At 51.5% G+C, this 27,971-nt stretch overlaps 2 protein-coding genes across 5 annotated transcripts in view; one reads left to right on the top strand and one right to left on the bottom strand.

Moving 5' to 3' along the window:
- Nucleotides 1-8: 8 nt before the first annotated feature.
- LOC144945720 (kinesin-like protein KIF3B) lies at nt 9-13,724 on the bottom strand. 2 transcript variants are annotated; one of them, XM_078874292.1, is made up of 8 exons: nt 12,072-13,724; nt 6,240-6,341; nt 5,448-5,570; nt 4,792-4,910; nt 3,716-3,832; nt 2,842-2,944; nt 2,317-2,579; nt 9-1,548 (listed from the first exon to the last, which is right to left on the bottom strand). In XM_078874292.1, exons 1-8 carry the CDS (start codon nt 13,515-13,517, stop codon nt 1,248-1,250), a joined length of 2,574 nt encoding a protein of 857 aa, XP_078730418.1. In that variant the 5' UTR covers nt 13,518-13,724; the 3' UTR covers nt 9-1,247. The 2 variants fall into 2 exon arrangements, with proteins under 2 accessions (XP_078730418.1, XP_078730422.1); XM_078874296.1 differs by lacking the exon at nt 2,842-2,944 and having other exon boundaries at nt 1,461-1,548.
- Nucleotides 13,725-20,062: 6,338 nt separating this feature from the next.
- Nucleotides 20,063-27,971, top strand: part of LOC144945635 (opioid growth factor receptor-like protein 1) — an 8,705-nt gene continuing 796 nt past the window's right edge. Inside the window, exons 1-8 of one of the 3 annotated variants that reach the window (XM_078874179.1) lie at nt 20,064-20,372; nt 20,749-21,078; nt 21,225-21,297; nt 21,405-21,480; nt 22,018-22,084; nt 23,978-24,126; nt 25,670-25,912; nt 26,726-27,903. In XM_078874179.1, coding sequence (XP_078730305.1) covers nt 20,773-21,078; nt 21,225-21,297; nt 21,405-21,480; nt 22,018-22,084; nt 23,978-24,126; nt 25,670-25,912; nt 26,726-26,957 — 1,146 coding nt within the window. In that variant the 5' untranslated portion in view covers nt 20,064-20,372; nt 20,749-20,772 and the 3' untranslated portion in view covers nt 26,958-27,903. Of the gene's footprint in view, nt 21,079-21,224; nt 21,298-21,404; nt 21,481-22,017; nt 22,085-23,977; nt 24,127-25,669; nt 25,913-26,725; nt 27,904-27,971 lie in introns of those variants that run through there. The other 2 variants (XM_078874187.1, XM_078874196.1) reach the window with 2 other exon arrangements.

The following is a 27,971-nucleotide window of genomic DNA, read 5'->3' as shown; positions in this document are numbered from 1 at the left end:
CCCACAACAACAACCCAAGCTGGAGCCACGAGACCGTCACTTGCATCCGTATCCAGCACGGCAACGTCATCTGGGCTGGAATCTCCGCACGTGGAGCTCTGACCACCACCCTGCTTGGGTACGACCACGCGTGGCGTTCACGTCTTCTCCCCGACTGCTCGCCCACTTAGCCACCGTCCACCACGTCAGCCGCACCGAAAGGCAACGGTGCAGGTGACGTGGTAGCGGTGGCCCAGCCTGGTTGGCATTGGGGCCCTGGTTGAAAGGGATTAAATACCCAGATCCCACACCCACATCCCCCCCCCCAACCACCCCGCCCCCGCACTCCGTGACCCTGTGCCTGGGCCCCTCTGGCCCGTAGCTACTGTTGCCACTTCTGGAAGTACAATAAAAAAAAGACCGGAGCATGTCAATGAGAGGAAGCAGAAAAACACTTCACAACACTGGCAGAGGGGAGATCTACGTGCGAACGCATCGTTTTACGCGGTGCATTACCATTACGTGTACTGTATTACTTATTGTATTGTTATTTTGAATTACGCAACTGACAAAATCCAGGACGCTTAAACATCCTGGGAAAATGCACGGATTTCCCAGAACAGGCCACTTCAAAAAGAAGACGATCCCGGGAGCAGGTGGCAAGGCTACACGCGGCCATCCCTGGCCCAGTTGCACCGTCTGCGCAGTCGGCAGCTATTGCCGCTGCATCTTAAAAACACGAGATAAGAAAAGAAAAGAAAGGGAGCCCCAAAGGAAAACACCTTGGCGGCGCAACATCACCGGGCCGAGTTTGCCGGCCTGAGCGATAACGCAGCCAAACCGCTCCGTTGTCGTTGTGTCGCGGGAACGCGCGCGACCGTGAACGACCCACGGTGGCCTTCGAGGAATCACGACGGCAGCAGACAACGACGAAGCCGCCTCCGCAGAAGCCGGACGCGCGAGCGAGCGTTCTGTGTACGGCTCCCCGGCGTATCAGCCACCCTGTGCGTGCCAAGCGAGGCCGCGGGTTCTTTTTTGTGCGGCGCGCGTGCCACCCCGACCTGCCCGTCGGGACCCGTACCCGCACGAACTCTCGGTGGCACCCACACACACGCACGCACGCTCAACGGTTGGCTGCCGAGCGGGCAAATTTAACTCTTGACCAACGTCGCAGAGGCCCCTAAGCATCCGCGCAAGCGCCACCGGGTCGGTCAAACTTCCCGACGCAGCCGCCCGTCCCGAGTCCACCGCCGCGGCCGCCGCCGCCACTACGTGGGGACGTGTGCGTGCGGGAGCAACTGCGACGAGAAGCCCTGGGAGGCCGGAGATTGAGAGTAGGCCGCAGTAGCAGAGGATTGCGGGTACCCCTGCAGGGCGGAGAACTGTGGGTAGCCCTGAAGGACGGCGGAGGGCTGCGGGTAGCTTTGAGAAGCAGAGGAGCACTGTGGGTAGGCGATGGCGGAAGCCGACGAAGGGTAGATTTGCGAGTGGCGAGAGCGCACGCCAAGAGCGGAGATCGGAATCGGCAACAAGGACATCGCAGACACGGGTCTTCGGCTGTGCTTGGTCCTGTTTGTTGAGCACCAAAACATAAACAAAGCAAACGTTAGAGACGTGTCCGTGCACTGGATCCGCTGCGTGGGTTTTTTGCGGTTGCGCCGTAACAGCTTCTTCGGGAAACCGAAGACCTGAAGGAGGCGTTGACGGCTCGCGGGGCGAAACGTTGGACGTCACGCCGAAAAGCAAACACGGAACGACCCCAAGACACATCGGTGAGCGGCACGGCTCCTCTACAACTTACAGAGCCATTCCGCTCGACGACCACAGGAATAAATCACACTGGTCAACACGCTTTTTCTGGCATAAGGTATTCCCACGGTTTAAATGTAATTTTGGGGTGCTGATTCCAAATCTGGCATCAGTTTTTGTCTATCACATCAGGTTTTTGAGATATCAAATATTGCATTTTCAATAAAAACTGCAGAAGAAAAATATTAAATAAATGTGGATATCTACATAAAATGATATTATAAACACACTATCCTAAAAATACAGCACCATATTTTAACACTAAAGCAGTCACTGACTCGCAACAACTTGCAATCATAAGTGACAGAATTAATTTCGGGTAAAATAAATGAAAATGGGGTTTGCCGATAGCATCAAAATGAGATGTGATAGAGCAAATCTGAGATCAGATTTGGAATCATCAAAAGTCCAAGCCAGAAAAAAATGTTTTTTTTTTGTTGATCAGTGTAATAGCAACGATGAGGTGCGTGCGGAGGTGCGTGTGGGTGCCATGGCCGAGAGCGAGTGCCGAGGGACGACAGGCCTCACCTGGATTTGCTTCTCCTCATCTCCCACTCGGAGCTCTCAGACGCTCCGGCTGCGCCGCTGCTGCTGCTGCTGCCGTTGCTGCTGCTGCTGCTGCCGCCGCCCCTAGAAGCGGCATGGGGCTGCTGCTGCTGCTGCTGCTGCTGAGAGGCCCCTTGCCCCGGAGAATCTCGCGCGCAGGGGACGGAGCGACGTCCGCGGGGCGCGACGTGATCCCGTGTCGTACGCGACGGCAGCTCCAGCTCGACGAACAACACGTTCTCCGCCTGCTCCCCCCCCCCCCCAACGCGACGAGCGGCACAGTTGTGGACATGGTTACGCGGGGAAAAAAACGGTGACGATCCGCCGTCGATTATCTCACGGCGGGTTTCTCTCTCAAGCTTCCAGCCCCCCACCCACATGAATGATTGTAACCTTAGCTGGAAAGCATAAGCAGAGGTAATCAACAACAAAAAACAAAAGACGCCATTACTTAAATCAAACCACGAGCCGGAACGTCGACGATCGAGTCGCTGGCGAGCGCCTCACCCGGAAGCGCGGGTTGTCCCAGCAGCGCACGGTGGCACAGGCCGTCTGGCTCACGGGCCGCTTGTACCCCACGGCCGACACCGGCCTCTTCAGCTGCTGGGCTCTGCCAAGTCGCAGTCAACGACAGCGGCGACCACGCAAGCGTTAAGACGTTCGGTCTACGTTATATTTTCCCCAGGCCGCCGGCAGACCGGCGCGACAGCAGGCACGTTGACGAGATGCCACGGGTCACAGCGAGATGTGGCCCGTGGCTCGGGGATGCGGTGTACCGGGCGTGGAAAATATTTTCCTGGTCGTCGAGCCGGACTGACCCAGGCGGAATTAAAGAGAGACGGGCAGACGAGCAGCCCAGGAGCACCCCCTGGGATCCGGCTCCATCTCGTGTTGCGGCGATATCAATTAACCTATCATCTCCTTGCACCCTTCCACTGGAACAAGCTTCCCTTGTGCATTGAGCAGTCCCCCTTCCTTGACCTCCTTCCGTTCCACTCCTGAAGGTCCACCTCTTTTCCATCGCCCATTCTCTTCCTCTTCCTTCGCCCCCGCCCCTCCACTCCTTCCCGTCCCTCCCTTGCTCAGCCCCTACGCACCCCTCTATCGCAGTCACCCATTCCTCATCTCTCGCGTGCCACTGCTTGTACTGTTATTATTATTATTATGTGACGCCACCTTGATTTAAGGCGCTCTGTGAATGTAAAGTACAACAAGATGAGTTGACTAAGCACGGCCGGGCGTGGATCGAGACGTGTTTATCCGAGCAGGAAGAGCCCGACCAGGACTCGGCACCAGGCCAGGGCACCAGCGACGCGGTTTGGGGAGAAGGCAAGGGGGGGTCCCCGAGAGGGGGGGGGGGGGCAGTGGGGGACAGATCTACCCGGGGTTGCGAACGATCGGCTGCAGCCTCCACTGCTCCTCCTCCTCGTCGAAGAACGCTCGCTCCATCAACCTGCTCCTGACCTCCGGAGGAATGAAGTTCTCCATGGTCAGGTACCTGGGAAGGAGAGTGGGGTGTAGGTTGGTACGGGCACCAATATCAATTGAGTTTAACGAAACGATGGGATAAAGTGTTAGTCAACGGAGCACCTTTAATTCGCATCAACGATGACTGAGAACGGATGAAAATCGTCAAGCGCGATGATGATGACCGACTGATGAGACAAACGAAATGAACCAAGTCTGAATGAATGAGAAGATTTAAGAACGTGATTGGTGATGCAGTCTGTAAGATTAACCATGGTGATTGGCTGTGTATGAAAATATGGTTGGCGTGTTCAACGATTGACCGACTTATAATATTGGGTAGTCGATAAAATGTCACGCCTCTAACACCAACATCGAATAAATGTTTGACTGCTTTAGGGTGGCTGGGCAGGTGGCTGGGTAAGTGGCTGGGTGAATATTGGCTGGGTGGCTGAGAGTGGGTGGGTGGCTGAGTGGGCAGGTGGCTAGGTGGGTGGCTAGGTGGATTGGTAGCTGGCTGGGTGGCTGAGTGAGTGGATGGGTTGGTTGGCGGCTAGGCGGCTGGGTGCTTGGACAGGTGGATGGGTGGGGGACTTGGTGAGTGAGTGGGTGGCTGGCTGGGTGGCTGAGTGAGTGGATAGGTGGGTTGGCGGCTAGGTGGCTGAGTGCTTGGACAGGTGGATGTGTGGATGGGTGGGTGGCTAGGTGAGTGAGTGGCTGGCTGGCTGAGTGAGTGGATGGGTGGGTTGGCGGCTAGGTGGCTGGGTGCTTGGACAGGTGGATGGGTGGATGGGTGGGGGACTTGGTGAGTGAGTGGGTGGCTGGCTGGGTGGGTGGCTGAGTGAGTGGGTGGGTTGGCGGCTAGGTGGCTGGGTGCTTGGACAGGTGGATGGGTGGCTGGCTGGCTAGGTGAGTGAGTGGGTGGCTGGCTGGGTGGCTGGGGTGCTTGTGCGGTTGGCTAGGTGGGTGGCTGGGTGTCTCCGCACGTACTTGAGCTTGAGCTCGCGCGTGAGCTCGTTCTGCGTCTGCTCCAGCTCCTGCCGCTCCTTCACATGCTCGTCCTGCACGTCCTGCGTCTCCGCCTTCACCGACTGCAGCTTCGCAAACAGCTGCGCCACACGGATAGATCCAAGAAATACGTCATTCCACTGCCACCTCTTTGGCCAAATCGCAGCCGCGTGCCTTACAATGCCTGTTACTATCCCAGGCAGCTTCCTGCCAGGCCCAAAGCGTGAGATCTGACGATCGGACACATTCAGGTTGGTTTGGTCGCAGGTTGGAATGCAAAACGATCTTAATTTACATGCACATCGGCACAAGCGATTTGTAAGTTTTCTGTTCCATTTCTTTTGGCAAATTATAAAAAAGTGCACTCAGGCTGGAAACAAATAACACGCACAGCACAAAGGTCCGCCGCCCGTGTAGTGTCCACGTGCAAGCGCCCACGAAAAGCCGGCACGGCGCATGAAGCGGCGGCGTGGCAAACAGCAGCAGCAGCGGCGGCGGCGAATCGGCGAGTGTTGGATCATCGACTCAACCGGACTCCTCTGCTTTGCGGGTGCAGCGAGGCACGAACCGGGCGCTCCGCCGGCGGCGTGACAACAGTGACGACAGGCAACGGCGGCGTTTGTGTCCGGGCACGGAACCTTTTTGAGTTTCTTGGTCTTGAGCTCGACCTCCTGGCGCAGCGAGGTGAACGTGTCCCTCAGCTCCAGCGTCTCCTCGTCGCGACGCTCCACCTGCTGCTGCATCTCCCGCTCGCGCCATTTCTGGGAGCGCGATGGGCCACAGGGACGACGCAGCGCCGACACCACGCCAACATATGACCACGCAACGTTGTGGCGAGATGTTAACTACCTCGCCTGGTATACAGGAGGTCGCGGCTACGTTCCCGACCCTGATGCTTCTATATTTAGTTTGTGTGTCTCTCTCTCCCCGTGGTTTTTTTTCGCCGGGTCCACCGGTTTTTTCCTGCACATGTAGAGTATTTGGCTGCTATAAACCTCCACATGATAAGCCATTTCGTTGAGCTATAATTTGTGGTCAGGTCGCTTCTGAAAATGAGCTATATAGCTCAGTGGGCCTTACCTGCTAAAATAAAATAAAAATTGCTTTGTTTTAGTTTTCTATACGGCAACGCAAGAGAACAACATGGCACTCCCCGCCAACACAACCCAACGTGATTACGCAACTCCCATTATCGTCCCTTTCCCCCCACCCCCAAGTTTTTATAATCTTGTTCAATCCAAGACATGTACGGACTCTTTTCTATTACAGCTTTAATCATGCCGTGTGTTGCTGGCCGCTTGGCGTTTTGCATCTTTAGGCCTGCGTTCAGCGATGATGATGTATATAAAAAAAATGTGAATACATTTGAAGGTAGCGCTATCCGTGCGCCAACCATAGTTCCAACCGCAACGTTGCGGGGAGACTCGGACCTGCTCTGCGATCTCCTGTCTCCGCTGCTCCAGCATCTTCTGCTGCTCGTTGGTGTGGTCCATGATGTTCTTGCCTCCGACGAGCAGCTTGCTTTCCATGGCCTGCAGAGACCACAACGGGTTGCATCGAGCAAGCGTCACCAAAGCAGGGAAAAGCTCAAGACAATAAAGTCTGTGCTCCTATGATGCGGTCGTTGCGTTACGGAACAACACCGCGTTGTCGAAAAATCGCGTGTCATTAATAATATATAATATAGGGTGAGGTGCAGTCGGCGATAACACGGTGAGATGCGTGACGCAGGCCGAGCAAAGACTGAGGCGCGTTGGTAGCACCTGGAAGCATCCAGCAGCATCCCACTGCCTTATGCTACGCCGAGGCAGGCGTACGACCGCTTATTCTTACTCGCGCGACGTAGTTCCGTTCATCCGCGTTATAGGAGAACAGACTGCACCAATAGGACTATTAATGCCCTACCTTTAGCCAGGAAAATTTCAGCGAGTCCTGAGACTAATTTGTCAGGAGGGTCCTGCTACACTGCGATGTTTGGCCAATTCCGCTAACGATTGTTTGGCACGTGGGAAGAAACGGGAGTGCCCGGAGAAGACCCATCGTGCATACGAGGGGATGATAGTTTAACACGTAGGCTTTCGCGACCAATGTCATCCAAAATACAAGTTGTTTTGGTTAGATCGCGTAAATATATATTAGATCGCGTAAATATCTATTACACGATCCAACCCAAAAAAACCTGTATTATGGAGGGAATGACACTCGACGCTCCGCACAGACCTGTGCAATACTACCGTTCCCCCGATTTCAACACATCGGCTGTGAAGACAAGTAAGTGGGGGCTTGTGGTGGACGAAGGCCGAGGGTCAAGACTGACAAGCGAGCGGTGGTCCAGGGCGGGTAGAGAGGCCTGTCAAGCACGTCCACCTCGCAGAGACGGAGCGATGAAATCCGCTGACGTGCAACGGCGAGATGGGACCACGAGGGAAGGTGACGACTTAGGGGAGGCCTTCATCCGGCAACGGATAAAGCATGGCTGATGATGGTGTCGAAAACCGGTCCAGAGTTAGCTTGCCTTGAAGCAATTCTGCTGAAGCTATGCACTCTCCCACAAGGCTGTGACGTCCTGATGGGTCGCGTGGGAAACACTTCCGCCGTTAATGTTGAGAGACGGGGGTGTGTAGGGGGTGTATCGTCTGCTTATTATTTTCTTAAAACGAGTAGAAAATTATTGTAATAGGTGACGATTCGGGCAATGGGCCTTCTTCACAGCACACTCTCTACCTCCCTGTCTGTGCAGTCAGAGAGAGCCACAGCCAGACGTGTATCCCACGGCCTGGCTGTGCACCCCCGCCTCCATGTACACACGCACGCACACACGTCACCGTGCCAGCCATGCACACACTGCGTCAGGGAGCGACGTGCACCCTCCATCATTGACGGATGAGTATTCTTGCACGAGGGATGTTATGTGTGTGCAGCGCATCAGAGATGAGCTCCCCGCTGGAGGCAAACGCCGACCACAGGCATCTGCAGCAGGAGGTGGAGGAGGCATCCCAGCCACACACGGCCGAGCGGTGGACACTACCGCCCCCCACCGCCCCCCGCCCCCCCCCCCCAGAATATAAAGCATCAATGATCTCTCCCACGAGAGAGGGGACACAATAGCGCTGTGTTACCCGCCTGCGATTAAGGCCGGCGCGACGGAATGTCTGTGGCCGGGCCATCTATAGCGGAGCCATCATGAGTCGACCCCCCCCCCCCACCCCCCGCCTAGGGCAGGGACACCGAGGCACGCGCACAATTAGCACAGCGATCGCAGAACAACGCCGCTCTTTACAAGCCCCCCTCTTCCTCCTCCTCCTCCGCCACCGCCGCCGCCGCCATCCATTCCATTCCGTGTGTGCGTGCGTCAGGGCTGACCGCGTTTGGACCCAGTCACAACGCGCGCGTTCCCCACTCGCTGCGCTGTTTCAACGGCTCACTGCGCGCCCGTGACATCAATGCTGCGAGTGTGCAGTGTTGGGGGGGGGGGGGTGGGGGGCTTATTTAATGTTATATAAATTTATAAAGCGCATTTATCCAAGGCGCTGAAGAATAATTTTAAAATGTGTACATTATCAGTGTGCCGTAGGATTGCTGTGGGTGTATCCGATACACTGTATCGTTAGGATGCTTTGGAAGAGCAGTGAAGGTGTTACAGGGGGGTTGACGGCAGTAGGGTAGCGGTTAGCGCTACGCTGCGAACTCGGCGACCCGAGTTCGATTGCCCGCTCACGGCCAACACCGGTGACGATTATCTGAACCAGTCCTGGCCCCCCCCCTATGTCGGCTCGGGCGTGGTGCTGGCCACCCACCGCTTCGCGTGCCATGGCGGCCTTCATAGGTGCTGTTCGCTAGCAGCACTTGCCCCAGCAGTCTTTGTGATATGGGTCTCGAGGGGATGTGCTGCTGGGGTGCATTTGAAAAGCATTGGGGTTGAAGTGGCGGCGTCACAGAGGGTGTCTTGGGGGTGCCGTGGGGATGTTGTGGGGGTGCAGTGGGGGGGGGGGGGGGGTATAATCTCGAGCCCAGACCGAAGCATTTTAAACGCACGAATCGCACGAAACGCACGAATCGTCATCGGGGAGTCGCTGCGTTGGGAGTCACCGGCACGCGGTCGCCAAAAGGACCCCGACAGCGAGGGGGACAACAGCCTGAAGCAAATGTCGGGGGAAAGGAATGCGCACGGAGTGGGATGGGAATCGGGAAGCCCCGTTCGTCTCTGGGCATTATTTTCCATTACAGCCTGCGGCCATTCCCTTTTCCGTAACAAACAATAACGCCGGTCTATGGGAATTCCGTTCGCCCGGCATTCGTCTTAGTCTCTTCCGGCGACAAGGAAGGAACGAACGTTCACCAACGTCGCATTAATCAGGGTAGCTACCACGTGTAAACACGGGTGGATGTTGCACAGTAGTTTTCTTTAGGGACAGTTCTCGCAAATAAGATTGACGCCGTTCCGCCCTCCTCCACCCGACGCAATTGCCGGAATTCTGGCAGCTTCGCGATGATGCTGGTCGTAGCCACGAGCGAAGCGTCCACACCCAGCGTGGATCGTTCTCCAGCAACACTATCGTTGGTGCTGCTCGAGCAGTAATACATTGGGCGCGTGTGTTCACGTGGCAACTAATGCATTTACATGGGACCCTTTTATTTGGCTGCGTCGGGTGGAGGAGGGTATGCGACGCACAATCTACTTAAGCGATCCAACCCCCCAAACATTTTATGCGAATATAACCTCGGTCGCGAAAGCCTACGCGTGTTAAATGGCCGGATGTTGATTTCCCAAAAGCCCCGCTTTGCCCGTCTCCTCTCAGAAAGGCACTCCGACTCCTCCCCTAACCCACCCTGCCCGGGCTCTCAGCCTCCCCACCGAGCCAGCTGCTACGAGGCCGCTTCCTATTGATTTTCACTCTTCGTGCCCTGCACCGAAGCAGAGATCCGCTCTGCTCATGATCCACTGCCATTTTGACAATAAAAAAATCCGCATGGGGCTGTAGAACGCCAAAGCGAGGCCCTGAATAAAGAACAGCGAAAATGCTGAATTCTGTGGCCCCACGGTGCCATCACTGCAGATGCTCGTAGCTGAAGAGTTTGAGAGCTGGTGCTGACACTGGTTTTATTGGCTATAGTGTACTGATGATTCATAAATAATTAATAAACCGGAATAGTTGTCTTCCTGTCCTGTTGCTGGCTATAACAAAAAGGCCAACGCTTAGTGATGTCCTGCTCGACTGAGCATCGAGGCGGTGCTCATCTCCTGTTTACAACCTTGAGCCAGGGGTGAAAATTCCACATTTCTATGGCAAGGGCTGGTCTCTGCAAAGTTGCATCCACTGTTGTGATTTCCCCCGCAACGTGGTAACAATTTTATCGACCCACCGGAGGTATAATGGGCATTTTAACTGGCAATGTTGCGACTGCAAGCCGCTCCCTCACTCCCCTGCTGTGTGCATCACACACACAGTGCGTTGATGTCACGTGGCATGCAAGGAATGCTGGAACGACCGATTTCATGCCGCCTATAATCAATCACCAAATATTATAACTCTCATTTGTTTCCAACCTGCACAAACTGTTCCGTCGAATTAGTTTACCGTAATTTACATAAATAGAACATAAAAAAACATATGCTTCATTCGCATTACGAAATATTTATCCACTGATATCCATGTGCATCCAGATTCTATTGTATTCAAGGCTGCAACCAAACTAATGTATATGCCTCCGATTGCCAAACCTCACAAGTTAAGCATGCGAGAGTCCGGCTGGAACCCAGCTAGGACGCTGCCTAGGAAAAACAACAGGCTGCGAGCTGGCCGGGAGATGGCAGTACAGCGACAGATTATTTAATCTATCTGTGCGGCGCATCTGGTTTACTTTCCCACGTACGCACAGTGTGTTTTTCTCCAGGTACGGTACTCCGGTTTCCACTCGGAAATAGCCAAATATGCCAGTGCAGGACCCTCCTGAAAAAAAGAGTCTTCAGACTCAAAGATGCTTTCGCAGGTGAATCATTGGCACGAGAGTTATTATTATCATGCGCGACTTCACCACGCACCTTCACGCAGCTTCAGGGATCTACCCAAAGGCAGGGCCCTGGGACACGGAAGCTGCTGGCCATGGTGCTGAATTCAAACACAGAGTCACGCCGGCAGGTTAAGCATAGTTTGCGAACCCCCATTGCTTGCTGTGCAGCAGCTGTTTTCGTATGCAACAAACGGGCGGATTTCTGCAGGGCAGCTTGAGAGAAACCCTATTGCCGTGCAGGCTTGGAGCAGACGTCTAGGCCCGCTATGAGCCCTGGCAGCCGAGACAGATTCCCAGTCACGGCTAAAGTCGGACATGACAAGCGTTCCACGCTCCATCTTTGCTCACTTCCCCATCAACCCGCACTTACCAGCGTCATGAGGTTATGGATAAAGACCTGACCGACATGGGCGTGTGGAGAATACCTTGGGTTAATCAATTAATTTACAGTGTTGCTATCGGTAATACTGTACTGTGCAGCAGCAGCAAGAGGGGTGGTCCAGTGGGAATTCGATAAAATGCCGGGCAGTGGCCATAGGAGGAGAAATCCTAAACAGTCTTTTGGTGCTGTTCGTGTCAATCCGACTGGGGATATCCTTGGGGTTCGACCCTACACACCTCTAACCCCTTCGACCCCGCACCCCGTGTGCCGTGGTTCACTCTGCTAGGGTCCCTTCAAGAGCTCAGAGACGGGAACTTCCTTCAGCCTGCCGAGGCGGCAAGCCAAGCAAAGCCTCGACTGTGTTGACAGAAGCGGTGAGGAGGAAAGACCTGGGGGCAGCGAGACTCACAAAGGATATTCCTCTCCCCGGGATATCGAGTCTCCCAATCAAGAAAAAGGCAGAGAATTCACCCGAACCAGATCAACCACACCCCCACTTCCCCGCACAATTAATTCCAAAAACAACAATAACAATAACTACGCCTCAATCGAATCTCCATACTTTTGATTCAGGAAAGGGCTCTGCATTGGGACGTTTAGCCAAATTCCACTGGTGAGCGTTGTGGCATGTGGGAGCAGACTCGAGTACCCAGAGAAAAGCCACCAAAAGCAAACGATGGGGGTGACACTCAGCACTGCCATCGTCTGGCCACTCCCCGACGCCCAACAACATCTGAACAGCACTCGTGGCGGCCACCCCATCCAAGCACGAACCAGGGCTCGAACCCTGCTCGGCGCCGAGTAGAGGGGGAGGGGGGGAGGCAACGGACAGGGATTGAATGAGCGGTGCGTACGTAATCATCCACACCTTGATCTTGGACATGAGCGCGTCCTTGGCGTCCTGCTCCTTGGACAGATCCCACACCACCTTGTCCTTCTCGGCCATGAGCAGCTCCTCCTCCTCCTCGGCTCCTTCTCTCTTCTCCTGCTTCTTGCCGCAGCTGCGCACCTCCGCCTCATCCCGCTTCTCTCCGCCCGCCGAGTCCACGGCGAAACCGTCATCGTCCACTTCATCATCGTCAACGTCGTCGTCGTCACCATCGTCATCTTTGTCGTTCTCGCCGTCACCGCCCGCGCGAGACTTCCTCCTGCTCGTCCGACTCCTGCGCCGCTCCCTGCAGAGGCTTCGCTTCTCCAGTTGCGCCCTCAGTCTAGAGATCTCCTCCTGGAACTCGCGCAGCAACGCGTCCTTGGGGTCCTCGTTGATGCGCGGCTTGTTCTTGATGTTCTTGGCACGGGAGGCGTAGCGCAGCGTCGTCAGGGACTCGTCGTAGTTGCAGTCGGCGGGACCCACCGTGGCCACCATGATGGTCTTGGCGTTCCCACCCAGTGAGTCCTGCAGGAGCCGCGTGAGCTTCGAGTCGCGGTACGGGACGTGGCTACTTCGGCCGTCCACCAGGGCCGAGATGACGTTGCCGAGCGCCGACAGGGACAGGTTGATCTTGGTGGCCTCCTTGAGTCGCTCCCCCTGCGCCCCCGTCTTGGCCTGCCGCTCGCTGCCTGCCAGGTCCACGAGGTTGAGCTTCCCGGCTCGGATGCGCGCCTGCCCGTCCACGCCGCGCTCGCTGCTCTCCACCGTGACCACGAAGATGGCGTGCGAGCGCGAACTTCGCTCGTTCATGTTGGTAGCGCCCACGGCGCGGTTCTGACCGCCCACGTTCATGACGTGCTCGATCTCCTTGACGCTCTTCGTCACGAAGGACGACAACTCCTTCACGTAGACGCCGACGTCCGGCCGCTCCTTGAGCTCCAGCCGCTGGCTCTGATCCTTGCAGAGGAGGTCCCGGATCTCCTCCCGATAGATCTCCAGGTAGGAGGCGCGCACCAGGTACTGCTGGTTCTGCGAGCGCGAGATGTGCGTGAAGATCTGCTCGAACGAGCTGGGGATCACGCCGCGGCGCTCCGGGTCACCGCAAGCCCTGCCCGGACCTTCCATGGTGTAGGTCTTGCCCGTGCCCGTCTGTCCGTAGGCGAAGATGGTGCCGTTGAAACCAAGCAGCACCGACTCCACCAGCGGACGGAAGGTCTCGTCGTAGAGGTCTGCCTGCTTCGAGTTCCAGTCGTAGACGGCGTCGAAGGTGAAGCTCTTGGGCAGTTCCGATGGTCCGGCGCGCGGGTTCCTCACGGTCACCTGGCCCAGCTTCACGTCCAAGTCGACGGCGCCGCAGCAACCCGCCGACTCCTCACGGCGGCTCAGCGGTCGGCAGCGGACCACGACTCGCACCGTCTCCTGCGCCTTGGCACGAGACGACATCGCGGCGTTTGAGCCTCCAACACCAACACCACCACCTCCTCCAACACCTCTTTCTTCGTCGCCGCTGCTGCCGCCGCTGCCTCCTCCTCCTCTCCGGGGCTCGCGTCTCTCATGCCCCCGTCGCGGCCCTGGGAGAGAGCGAGAGAGCGCGCCTCTCCTCCCGTCTCCCCTCCTCTCCTCTCCTCCCCGCTCTCTCCCCCCTCCTCCTCTCCGCTGTCTCCCCGCTCTCTCCCCTCCCGTATTTCCTCTCTCTCCCTCTCTCTCTTCTCCCTCCTCTCCCAGCTGTCTCCCGTCTACCCCTCCCCTCCCCCCTCCCCTCCTCTCCCCGCTCTCCCCCCTCCTCTCCGCTGTCTCCCGCTCTCTCCCCTCCCGTATTTCCTCTCCCGTCCTCTCCTCCCCTCTCCCAGCTCTCTCCCCTCCCGTATCCACTCTCTCTCCCCTCTCCCTGCTCTCCCTCCTCTACCCTCCTCCCCTCTCCCCTCCTCTCCCAGCTGTCTCCCGTCTCCCCCCTCCCGTCTCCCCCCTCCCCCTCCCCTCCCCCTCCTCTCCCTCCCCCACTCTCCCTCCCCCCTCCCCCCACTCTCCCCCCCCTCCCCCCGCTCCCTCCTCCCCTCTCCCCCCCTCCCCCCTCTCCCCACCCTCCCCCCTCTCCCCCCCCTCCCCCCGCTCCCTCCTCCCCTCTCCCCCCCCTCCCCCCTCTCCCCCCCCTCCCCCCGCTCCCTCCTCCCCTCTCCCCCCCCTCCCCCCTCTCCCCCCTCCCCCCCCTCTCCCCCCCCTCCCCCCTCTCCCCCCCCTCCCCCCGCTCCCTCCTCCCCTCTCCCCACCCTCCCCCCTCTCCCCCCCCTCCCCCCGCTCCCTCCTCCCCTCTCCCCCCCCTCCCCCCTCTCCCCCCCCTCCCCCCGCTCCCTCCTCCCCTCTCCCCCCCCTCCCCCCTCTCCCCCCTCCCCCCCCCCCCCCCCCTCTCCCCCCTCTCCCCCCCCTCCCCCCGCTCCCTCCTCCCCCCTCCCCCCCCTCCCCCCCCTCTCCCCCCCCTCCCCCCGCTCCCCCCTCCCCCCTCTCCCCCCCCTCCCCCCGCTCCCTCCTCCCCCCTCCCCCCCCTCCCCCCCCTCTCCCCCCCCTCCCCCCGCTCCCTCCTCCCCTCTCCCCTCCTCGTCCACTGCAGCTCCACTCCTGCACGCCGCAGCGGCTTTGTATTTGCCAGTGCACACAGTCGGGCGTGGCAGCGCCTTCAGACTTGGTAGTGTAGGTGGGGAGGCGAGGCATTGCGGTTAGATTTGGTAGTGTGCATCGGGTCGGCGGTGGCAATGTCAATCGATGTTGTAATGCAACATTGTGTTGGCATCGCGATTAGATCTGGTAATGCGTGCGGGTAGGTAGGCGTGGCAGTCTAATTGTATTACATGGCGTCACATTTTACAAAATATAAATATTCGTCAATACAACCGCCGTAAAATAATAATAATATTATTATTATATACTTGGGAGACATTACGGGCAACACGCAAATGGATGTGCCATGAAGGGGCTTATTCACCCATTTAATATTTCCTTTTAAGGCCACGCACAGACACACACAGACACACGTGTGATGTTTGTACGAATTCCCTGAGGGTTTGTGTTGTCGCTATTAATTGCGCGCTGTGCACCCGTGCCAATGTTATCAGCAGCCCTTACCAGGCAATTAGTTTCACACTTTGGGTGGGAGTCGGTGAGGGATTGTATTTAGCCGTGCATGTAATTAGGTGTGGCAGCGCCATTGTATTTGGTAATGCATAAGGGTATGCGTGACAATGGGATTAGATTTGGTAACGCATATAGGTAGGCACGTCAGTCCTGTGTTTGACGCGGGGTGGGCAATGGATTGTATTTGGTAGAGTATATAAGTGCGCGATAATGCGATCGTATTTGTTAGTGCACATTGACCAATGGCGGCTCTTCCATTAGAGACAGAGACGGTCGTGGCGAGTCTATTGTATTTGCCAGTGCATATAAATATAGGAGCGGCATTAGATTTGTATTTGCTAGTTTACATAGGCGGTCGTGTTAAGAGAGTGTCTGCGTGTGTTGAATTTCTGTCGCACCGTACGTATTAGATATCATAGTGTGTATGCGCGAGCACGGCTACACTTGCATTCATCGTTGGGCACCGTGCGGGTGTACGGAAGAGGTTTGCAGGTGCACACAGGTGGGAGTGATGTGATAAAGGGCCGTCCATAAATGACGTCACGCGATTTTTGACGATTTTTGACCCCCCCCCCCCGTCATCACACGGCGTCACAAAAAGTCAGAACCCCCCCCCTCAAATATGACGTCACAAAGCCCTGCCCCCCCCCAAAAAAAAATAAAACATGCTTCAAATCGCTTTAAACTATTGTCATTGTAGTACGTATTTAATGTGGCGCTGCACTCTGATGTTGTAGGAGAAAACATTTATTAAAAAGTCTATTTAATTAAGTAGAACGTGTTGTCTATATTTATTTAAAGTTGCGCATTTTGATGTGACGTCACATTTCTCACCCCCCTCCCCTCCTCGTCACACATCGTCACAAATGTCTGACCCCCCCCCCCTAGGTGCGTGACGTCATTTATGGACGGCCCCTAATGCAATAGGAGGACTTGACAGTGCGATTACATTTGGTTTTTATATATGTGCGTGTGTGTGTGCTGCACTTGGTTGTAATTGTTAGTGCGCATTGGCAGGCGTGACTCGCGACGTTTGTATTCGCTAGTGCACATCGGTGGGCATAGGCGAGCGATCCGATTTGATGTCAGGCCGGTTGAGCTTCGTCAATGTTCGGTTGCGTCTCATAAGGGGCCGTCCATAAATGACGTCACGCACCTAGGGGGGGGGGGTCAGACATTTGTGACGATGTGTGACGATGGAGGAGGGGGGGGGTTTCAGAAATGTGACGTCACATCAAAATGCGCAACTTTAAATAAATATAGACAACACGTTCTGCTTAATTAAATAGACTTTTAATAAATGTTTTCATCCTACAACATCAGAGTGCAGCGCCACATTAAATACGCACGCCAATGACAATAGTTTAAAGCGATTTGAAGCATGTTTTATATTTTTGGGGGGGGGGGGGGCAGAGCTTTGTGACGTCATATTTGAGGGGGGTGTCTGACTTTTTGTGACGCCGTGTGACGAAGGGGGGGGGGGTCAAAAATCGTCTAAAATCGCGTGACGTCATTTATGGCAAGGCGGCCAGCAGAGGGCAGTGCAGCGACAAATAACAATCGACAGCGTTGTGCTGTACTTCTACGCTGCCGCAATCGTGCCCCCTTCGCCAAAACCCTTCAGAGCCGGTTTGTCAATCCGCTGCCGGAGGCGAGCCTAACCACGCCGTGCGGTTTGTTGCAGGTGGTGGAGCACACATGTTGGCAAAGACAAAGATCCCCCGTGTAGCCCACCCGTGCTGTTGGGGCAAGTGCTGTTGGCGAGTAGCACCTATGAAGGCCGGCACACGAGGAGGCGGGTGGCCAGCACCATGCGCGGCTGCCTTTGTATCCCCCAGAGCTGACGTTGCCCATGTACTGCACCCATTTAAGGTTGAGTTGACCTAGGGGGGGGCACGGCACCGGCTAAAATATTCGTCGCTGGTGGCAGCGAGCGGGAATTAAACTCGGGTTGCCGGATTCGCAATGCAGTGCGCAAAACCCAATGCGTCGCCAGCGCTCCCCATAGAAGTTGGGGCATAGTACAGCACAACTATGGATTTTGCTGCACTGCCCCCCCCCCCCATCCCCAAATAATCCCCCCTTTTCCCACCATCTCCCCTTGATGGGCGAGTCACCCTGTGTTTTATAATACGTAGCATATCCGACCGTCACAAAATAAAAATCGTGTAAAAATACTTTTTTAAAAAACACGCTTTAATGAAATGTACTGTCCGAGCTGCCCCTCCCCGTGCCCCCTTCCCCCATCGCTCCTCCCCTCCTTCCACATCCCCCGCCTCTTAGCGTGGCTCCCCGAGGCTTGCCGTGACCTAAAGGACCGTGGTGATTTACAGGCAACGTGAGTTGAGCGTCGACAATTACAGCCGTAAACGTGGACAATTAGAGCCCTTAAAAATATTGTTTAAAAATATATTTTTAATTTTCAATGATAGAATATAGTATTGTCATCGGTATGACATACCTATACCAAGTTTGCAGTCGATACGACATTGGGAATACGGTTGAAATTGAGTTACAAGATTTTAGGATACGACAACACACAGTAAGTTAAATAAAAGCGTGTGAAATGTTAAAAAGATGTTTTCGATTTTTTAATGATAGAATATAGTATTGGCATCAGTATGACATATGTATTTCAAGTTTGCAGTCGATAGCACATTGGGAAGTGGGTCAAAATTGAGTTACAAGATTTCTTTTTTGAGGATACAACAGACGGAGTGAGTTAAATAAAAGTGTTTAAATAATAATAAAAATAACCCGAGTGGAGTGTCGTGAGATGAAAGGGGTGGGATCGAGGGAGCTCGAGGCTGGGCAATGAATTTGCCAGAGGGCAGTACACTCGTGCAGAAACAAGTTAGGAGAAAAACCATGCATTAGGCATGGCGTATGCAACGCTTTCCAACAAGCGTTTGTCCTCAGCAGTATTTAATTAGCAGTATGACAGCTGATAGGTAGCTGTCAAGGGCAAACCTCATTTACATATTTGTAAGCAGAGTCGTTCGTTTTGCTCTGGCTTGGGCCTCCACGTTTTGGGCAACCCCCTTGGATAAATAAATTTGGCCGCTTTTCAAAAGAGCAAGTCCCCAGTAACTCGTTCAAGAGGACGGTCACCGCATAGACGGAGCCCTGAGATCAGTTCACGTGCACGAGTGAGATGGATGGTCGCAGCACTGGGCCACGTGGAGGGTAGCGAGGGCGTGGGCATGCCTTCGTACATCAGTGGATAGGTCATGGCTGATGACGACGATGAGAACACTGTCACACAATTGTTGTTCCTGCGTAGTAAGTGTTATTTCCTAATTGCTTATGCTTAGAAAGTATAGAAAATGGCTATTATTCCTCACAAACTTTGCTTTTGTGACCAGGACAGTGATATTTTGAAATTTACACATTTTCCATGAGAAAACGGGCGAATTTGTGTCTTTTTGTTCACATAAATTCAAAATTAACATGTATTTATACTAAAGACATACAAAAATTACTACAAAAGATTTAGAAGTGAGTAGTTTTTCGAGATTTGCGATTATACTGTAAATCACTTTCACGAATCAGCCCCCAAATGTAGGCCTATCATATTCTCGTTATAGTGTCCTTTGTAGCGACGTTCAAAGTCCAGTATATCCTGGTGGAAGCGCTCGCCTTGATCCTCTGAATACGCTCCAATGTTCTCCTTGAATTTATAAAGATAAGCATCAAGGATATGAACTTTGAGGGACATCCTACAGCCCATTTTGCCGTCGTTCTTCACCAGAGTCTCAACCTGCTCTACATAGTTTAAGACCTTGTGATTTCCCAGGAAGCCACGAACCACTGCGACAAAGCTGTTCCAAGCCGCTTTCTCCTTACTAGTGAGCTTCTTGGGGAATTCATTGCACTCTTCTTTATCTGTGGTCTGATGAAGACACTGGCTTTGACCTTTGCCTCAGAGAGCTTAGGGAAGAAGTCTTGAATGTCTGACAAATTGTTTCATAAGGTCCAATTTCATGTGCAGTGGTGGCATCAGCACCTTCTGGGGGTCCACCAGTGGCTCCCACTTGACGTTGTTCCTCCTCACAGAGAACTCGGTCCGCTGTGGCCAGTCCCGCCTGTGGTAGTGCGCCTTGGTGTCCCTGCTGCCCCAAAGGTAAAGATAGCAAGGAAACTTGGTAAAACCGCCTTGGAGACCCATCAGGAATGCCACCATTTTTAAGTCTCCGATGACCTCCCAGCCGCACTCATCATACTTAAAGGCGTCCAGCAAGGCCTTGATGCTGTTGTAATCCTCTTTGAGGTGCACCGAGTGAGCCATGGGAAGAGACGGGTACTTGTTACCATTATGGAGCAGCACGGCTTTGAGGCTCCTGGATGAGCTGTCAATGAAGAGGCGCCACTCATTCGGGTTACAGGCGATTCTGATTGCCTTTAACAGACTGGTTACATTGTGGCAGAAGCAGAGCCCATCTTGACGGGTGAAGAAGCTGCAAAAAGGTTGGTGACGCTTCCTCTGATCTGCGACTTGCACACTTTCATCCAACAAGTTCCACTGCTTGAGCCTAGACATCAAAAGCTCGGCATTGGACTCGGAGATTATACATCGAAAAAAAAAATCTGAGGGCCCCCCAATGAGGCTGCATCGACGCAGAACAAGTTGGCCTGAGCCGGTAAACAAACTTTGCCCTCCGTTAATCATTAACGAGAACTGTTGTTCTGCCCCAGCACGGGAAAACCCAGCTTAGAGTCACCACAGCGACAGGGGGAAATTCCAACCGCAGCCACAAATACACCCACTAAAAAAATAATGTAAAATTACCCACAACCCGCCCACTTCCTCTCTAGTCCAAACGGAGCCTCCCTTGAAGCCGGAAGAAAAAGCGGACGCGCAGATGTTTTAAAAAAGAAAAGCTACATTTTTCAAATGCCATCGGTGAAAGCATGCAGCGCGCTTTGACACAGAGGCACAGATAGTGTTGTCTTCAACGGCTTGTTGACAATTCTGTTGTGCAGACTAGTTAGTAGCCGGCGAGAGGGCAAGAGGGAAAGTGAATATCACGTAACTTAAGAGTTTCGAACCTCTTTGATCCAGGAGAGAATCCATGTCTTGGGCAATGTGCCGTTGAACACCAAAACGGAAAAGCAAAACGAAAAATAAAAAGGCGGCCCTGGCGAAATCCTGTCGAGGTGACGAGTAGAGAGGTAAGGCCACTACTGGTGGCTGGCTGGTTAACCTTTTGCTTACTGTTTGAGAGAGGACGACTATTTGTGGCAGGTTGACTCGGTGGTGAGGGGTAGAGCCAGCAATAGTGGCCGGTTGACTACTTTGCTAGTGCTAGAGGCACTAGTATTAATGATTGGGCTATAATTAATGTCTAGTTGCTTTGTGTTGGGGGATGATTAGAGTTAGGGTTGGGTCGTGTTAGTGATAGGACAGTAACTAGTGGCTGGCTATTTGCTTAGTATTGCGGTAGACGAGTTTAGTTGGTTACTGCCAAAACCGCTGTTCATCCCTCCTTGCTACAATGCAAGGGCTTCCTATCTGGTGTTCACAGCCTCAGACCATCTGACGGTGCAGGTAACAACCACTGACATTGTGCAAATGGGGAATTCACCATCGGACGGCAGGAACGGCCAGTCGAGGACTCTCACCATCACTGACTATGATACAACCTGGGAAAGCGAGTCCGAGACTGACTGCCAACCGAGGGATGAGAAGAGCGGGGTGAGAGGTGAAGGAGATTCGGCGGGGACCAGGCTGGCAAGAGCGGTGGCTGATGACAATGCTGCCCCTAATGCTGCCCCTGTTGCCCCTGCTGTTACCTTCGCTGTTTCCGTCCTCTCCACACGACCCAAACGAAGCCTCTACGCTGCCCGCGACATGCATCAGTACAGACACGGCTATCCGGTACGTCAATCATTTTCTTTGCTCAGCCCCACGGCTTGCTTTAATTGACGATGCTGCTTCCTTGATGTGTGGTAGTAATTTTGCTTTAACGATGCAATGACAAAAAAAGGATTACTATGTAGTAGTAGCTCGTTTGCTGTTTTTAGAACAAGAAAGAGCACAGGACTGACATGCCAAACCTGAAGTTCTACCAGAATCGGATCTGCTTCGAACCAAACGGTGAGTATTTTAACAAAAGCGATGGGTGGGGGAAAATGCATAAAATATTTTCTGGCATGTAACATTGATTGATAGTGATTACGATGTTGCGAATGTCCACCGTGCAGGTGTGTTAATAGAGGATGTCCTCAAGTGGAAGGGAAACTATTCCATCCTGGATCAGAACCACAGCTACATTCAATGGTACACAACAGGCTACAATATCCACAAGAAATCACTGAACATTTACATTACAATAATTCAAGTGTATCGCATGCTTCTCTTGCAAAATAAAGATTAATAACAGTAATGTCTTAGGTTATTTACAAATCTGTCCACATATATCCATTCAACTGTCGTTTTTTTACACACATAGACAAGCCATTTATAGATACCCCATTGATTTCTAATTAGCTTAATTTCCTATCAAACGGTGATTAAATCTTGTGAAAAAGATGGCTCAATGTTTTACAGAGGGCATTAAAAGATTTCATACCGTATTCTCCATATTGTAAGATGCTCTGGACCGTCAGATGCATCCCATCTGTTGCTTTAAAAGAGAGAGGAAAATGCTTATTGTAATCCAAAGAATATTGTAAAGTGCATTAAGATTAGTGGGAGAAGTTTATAGGCTTTGAATGTTTTATGTAATTTTTTCACAATTGTTATTGGGACATCTATTAATGGATAACAATGCATTTCTTAACTGGAAATTAATTTTCACTTGCGTTTGTCACACAGGCTGTTTCCGCTACGTGAAATGGGTCTGAACTGGTACGCTATGGAACTGACCTTGCCAGAGATCAAGGTATGTTATGATTCTTTGCTAAATAGCCCTTACCCCACATTAAAATGACCGACTGATTTAATCATTACATTAAGATACACATTAAATGCCATTTTAGAGAAGTGGTTTGGAGGTCAGAGTGCTGAGCTACGACTACTGAAATCATGGGTTCAAATCCAGGCAGTTGTCTGTGATTAAACCATGTTCTCAAGTGGTGAGGTCACAGCTGGATCACCAATGAGTGGACACAAAAAAACATCAGATTAATATGGTTTTGCACTTCATAGGGCTACGTTCTAACTCTGAGAGTTAAATATATCAACGTCATGCAGGGAATATTTCTCTCGTATGGCAGAGAGGGTGCTGCCCTCTACGTGTAGACCTGGTTAGGGGATCGATCTGTGATATCTTCTTCCGTGGATCGTTCTAGAACACAAATGGTCGCCCTGCTCTGCGAGAGGTATGACTGGGTACTTCTTCTGAAGAAATGATACAGATAGCAAAATCTTGATAACATTTGGAGGGGGAAAAAAATATATACACTTAGCACAAAATGGCAATAAAGGAATAGCCATGGTATTGGGGTCCAATGTGAATGGCCAAGAGGGCCCAATGAAGTATATTATGGGGCACAGCAGGTCACTGCCCTTGAGGTTTAATGCTGCGACCCATCCAATATGGTGAGCTTTGGAACCCCCGACTCAGCCAAGGTGATGTTGAACTTATTTTGCAGCGTACGTGGCCAACCGTGATAATCTGAGGTGTGAGAAACATAAAACGCACGATTGATATACATATCTAAACCATCCTGATCACACCCATCTTCCATTGTCACTTATTTATCTCCCTTCTGCTCTTCTGCAACCATTCCCTTCAAATACTTTTAAGTACCCCGTGAGCTAAGAAGCACATAAGTTGGGTTTCATCAATAAAAACACACCGTTTCTGTGACAGACATAACACATCAGAGAACATTTTAATAATAATGCCAATGAAAAAAAATGTAACAAAACAATTTCAAATATAACATTTCTATTTTAAAAGTTTTAGCCAGTTAAGGAATCCAAAAAGTGCAAGATTGGGCATAAGTGCCAGTGGTAAAACACACCGTTTACCGAGAAACACTACATTTTAATCTCCAATAAAAAAAATATATAAATGCGCCATCAATCAAAAACGACATTGCACCGAGCAAAACATAGCATCAATCTTGATTTGAAGCTTTCGTGACTGCAGGAATCCAAACTCTTTGGTTCTTTCGGTAAAGTCACGTAGGTAGAAATAAAACAAAATAAATCATGACGTTTCGAACGCAACACAAGCGCCCGTCTTCAGGTGCAAATCGCGATAGCCGCGATGTCTGCTGCGAGCAGCACGATGTCTGCATCGTTAAAAAAAGAAAGTGCAGACAAGACAAGAGGCCACTTACAGGCAAACGATGTCCACACATCTAGTTATTTGTATTAGTGAAACACATTCCTGCGGAGGGAGCTGGTAGGAACGTTGGGTTGCTCGGTCAATGGCCAGGGTCAACGGCAGCGTGGTGTATTCCGCAAATATGCCCGACTGTGAGGGCGGGCACAAGCCGGCGTGAGTAGGTTAAACGTTGAGTATAGCCCACCCTCTCCACCCAGCCCCTCCCCACCCTCCCCTTCCCACCCAGCCCCACCGTCCCCTCCCCACCCAGCCCCTCCCTCCCCACCCATCCCCTCCCTGCACGACGGACGGACAGAATAATCCCGTGGGCTGGTGTAACCAGGAGATTCCTACCAGTATTATACTTTTTTAAAAGTTTAATATTTTTATTATTTTATGATTTCCCTTCTACGTGACTTTACCGAAAGAACCAAGAATATAGTATTATACTTGTTCACTCACGAGTGCCTCTGACCCCCCCCCCCCACCACTCAACAGAAGATGCGCGAGTCCCCCACGGTGCAGAGTCGGCTGGTGCGCGCGTACGAGATGATGCTGGACACGTACGGGCTGCGTCTGGACGACCGCGAGCGCGGCACCATTCGCCGCGCCGATCACTTCCACCAGCGTCTGCGTGACGTCTTCAAGTGAGATGGGATGCATCAGCGGGTGCCGTTCGTTCGGAGGGGGCGTCATTTCAGAGAAGGCAAACATTTAAAATCGAACATGAAACTCACATCAAGGAACGCTTAATAAGAGTTTTACAATTTTACATAACTGGAAATATTTTCTTAAAAATGGTCTTTAATGTACAAACGACCCACATCTCTGCCCCTTTTTACACCCGCTTCCTTGCTGCTCCTCTGTCCAATGCACTCAAAATCATAAAGAATTTATTGAATGTTTTTGTTTGGGCTATGAAAATGTATTGAAGCATTTTGGATAAATATTTAATGTGTGTGAAAAAACGTAGGTTAATTTTTTATTGTAATTGGAGATAATTTGTTTATTAAAAATCTCCAGACCTGCCATACCCTTGCCATGCTAAGCCCGATGAACTTGTCATGCAATCGCGGTGCTGTTCCAGTCAATGTTTTAAAAAGTACAAATTACTTGGAACAAATTTGCTTGTTGCGAACAAACATGTAACGGAGTTTACCTCGTTTTGAAGCCCTTGGTAAATGGTGCAAATTGGTCAATGAGAATGTTGCAAGAAACATTATTGCAGAAAGATTGCACCATTTAATGCCATCTTTAATTCATGTGTACGGGCATGTGAGTGCATGTGCGTTTGTCCATGCTTTACGCAAGTCATGATGCACTGATTCATCAAAAAATATTCTTACGCTCAAGATACATGCATAAAATTGTCCGTGGGGGAAGCCATGAGTCATACATTCATGTAAATTATCTGCAAATTATAATGCATGACATTTATTTTAATGAAGTGAACTAAAACGAACAATCAAACCAGAATGCAAATAAGACAATTAAAATTGGATAAAAATAAATTCTTTAATATAATTCTTACCCTCAATTTATGACTATAACCGAGCTATCCGATTACACTGGTCAACAAAAAAAAAACATTTTTTTCTGGCCTGGACTTTTGCAGCTGTTTTAGACTAATTTCAGGGTGCCGATTCCAAATCTGATCTCAGATTTGCTCTATCACATCTCATTTTATGCTATCGGCATACCCCATTTTCATTGATTTTACCCAAAATCAACTCTGTCACTTATGATTGCAAGTTGTTGCGAGTCAGTGACTGCTTTAGTGTTAAAATATGGTGCTGTATTTTTAGAAGTTTTTTTTTATAATATAATTTTATGTAGATATCCATTTATTTTTCTTCTGCAGTTTTTTTGAAAATGCAATATTTGATATCTCAAAAACCTGATGTGATAGACAAAAACTGATGCCAGATTTGGAATCAGCACCCCAAAATTACCTTAAAACCATTGGAATACTTTATGCCAGAAAAAGTGTGTTGACCAGTGTTATTTAAGCAAACAAATTCTCTAGAGATTATTGAATCGATTACTCAACTAATCTGATGACGCAAAAATATTGAATCGTCCCAGGTCTAATTGTGCCTAATGCATCAAATTGCTTCTCGAGAAAGCGATTGAACGGTTTCCTGCCGAGGTTTGCATGCAGACTGTGACGGACACGTCTCTCCCACGCAGGGACGAGACGTCGCAACACCACAACATGCGGCTCACGCGGGTGCTCAAGAGCCTCGGCGAGCTGGGCTTGGAGCACTACAAGGCGCCGCTGGTGCGAGCACTGCTGCGCATTGCACTGTCGCCCGCGTGCCCGCAGGCCGCCGCCGCCCACATGCGACGCAGCGCCCTCGACTACTTTGTGTTCACCGTGCGAGACCGAGGAGAGCGCCGACGCCTGCTGCTCTATGCACGGACCAAGTACAGGCACGTTCGTATGTGGTGTGCAGAACTTTCGCACCGTATATAGGCAAACGTGCTAATCAGAGGTGCGTTTTTTGAAAGCCACATTAACACAATTTGCGTAGCAGGGCCTTCTTCAAAGCAGGGCCAGCCTGGCGCCTTTTTGGAGGTGCCAGGTTGGGGTTTTTTTCACTGTAGAAGCCGAACCGTGCCGCCTACATCGCACACAATGAACGAGTCGAGTCGCACGTAGGTGACATGGAGACGATGTTTGGTTCTGGCTTGGCTCGGCAAATAGCCAGTGGAAAAACCACCGATACCGTGAAGGCACCACACTGCCCTTGTTTGCATGTGCCAATGGAAGAGGGATAGATTAGTAAGATTAAAGCGAGATAAACAAAAGAGAGAAGGGCAGTGTTTCATCGAACATAAACGTTTGAAAGAGTGTAATTTAGTGACCTAAGTCCATTGAAGACTACCCTTCTTCTCGTCCCTTGGCCTTTTGGGCCAGTGGGACATGACCGTTTCCTTGACCGATATCTCCCTGCAGTGCTTCCTCCACGTCCCTGTTCGTCGCTGTGTCTTTCGACCGAGATAGTTTTCATCCCATCCAATGCTGTGATATTCAACAACCAGTCAGATCGTGGCCTTTTTCCTTTCGGACGGTTGAGTGTTCGTCCACCATCCTTTGCAGAAGAATGTGACTAATTGAAATAATCTGTGTGGTTGGAGTTAGGTTGCATGGTAGGGCCATGCAATCAGCTCACTAACAATTCCTTTCACGTTTTCAGTTGTTGGAAAGCAGGTGATCGTTTTTTTTTTGTGCAATACTTGTAGGCCGGAAGATGAGTTCGTGTGGGGACCACCGGTAGGGAGACTGACTCGCTATGCTCACCTCGTCACACCGGATTCCGAAGAGTCCGACCGAGAAGTTGAATCTCATGAGGAAAATGAACCTGCGAGGGACTGCCAGGGAGAGGAACTCTTAGAAACAATATGTGATGCAAGCAGAGAGGACGTCCATCAGCATGCTCCACAGTCTGATGCTGGCTATGATGACATAGGCTAGTGGTGAGTACAGTCACAAACATGTTACCGACTGCGTCATGTGCTGCCTCTTACTCATCTCTCCATTTCCGGAGTCCTACTCAAACACCAACCATTTCACGTAGCTCCGAAACATTGTATTTAAAACGAGGCAAACTGTGTGTACGTATTAACAGCATACAGGGAATACCTGCAGAGCCGTAAACTGGCACTTATTCGCATATTAGTCACAAACGGCTTTTACATTTTTATTGTAAGTGACTACAAGACAGCACAATAAAGATATTAATTATTTAAAAAGAGAAAATATCATTATGTACACTTTTTAAAATACACGTCTATAAATCTGCATATTTTTCAAGCATGAGACAATTTGCCTTTAGACTACAAGAAAACAAACAGTGGCTGTATGAAAATATAACTGTACACTGCAGCAATCGCCAAATGCGCAATAGTCACAAAAACACGAGACACTTCAGAATGCCCTTCCACCTTCCAAAAGGCATTCAGATTTTGCAAACCCATACAGAATTGTCACTGAATGAGAGTCAAGTGTTAAGTGCTTCTGTGAGTTTCTGTGGATTCTGAGAGTCAGTCATGAAGCACTGGTGTCATTACTGTGTACTTTCCAACATTATCGATTTAAGCGGTAGGCTACCGATTTTTGAACTCTCTTGCTGCACAGCTATTTGCAAAGGTAATCGTAACACATTGTAAAAAAAAAAACCTAACTTTTTTTTGTGGATACAATTTTAGCTTCGAAAATTGGCATGCCTTCAAAGGGTTTAAACATCGGCGGCCTACCACTTAACTTAGTAGGCTTGACAAGTACTGGATGTTTACACCATTGGAACCTCATTTGCCAGTAAAACATATAATTGTTTTTTTACCCTTCTATCTGGCAACAAAACTGACAGCTTTTTTTACAAGGAGTCATGTTTGCATAGACCACAATACCTGCAGTCATAATGCAAACAAAAAACATAACTCTGATAATGTATTGCATTATGACTGCAGGTATTGTGGTCTATGCAAA

The sequence above is a fragment of the Lampetra fluviatilis genome, chromosome 2 (genome assembly GCF_964198595.1).
Source record: "Lampetra fluviatilis chromosome 2, kcLamFluv1.1, whole genome shotgun sequence".
Lineage (NCBI taxonomy): Eukaryota > Metazoa > Chordata > Hyperoartia > Petromyzontiformes > Petromyzontidae > Lampetra > Lampetra fluviatilis.
This window is presented reverse-complemented; position numbering and strand designations above follow the sequence as displayed.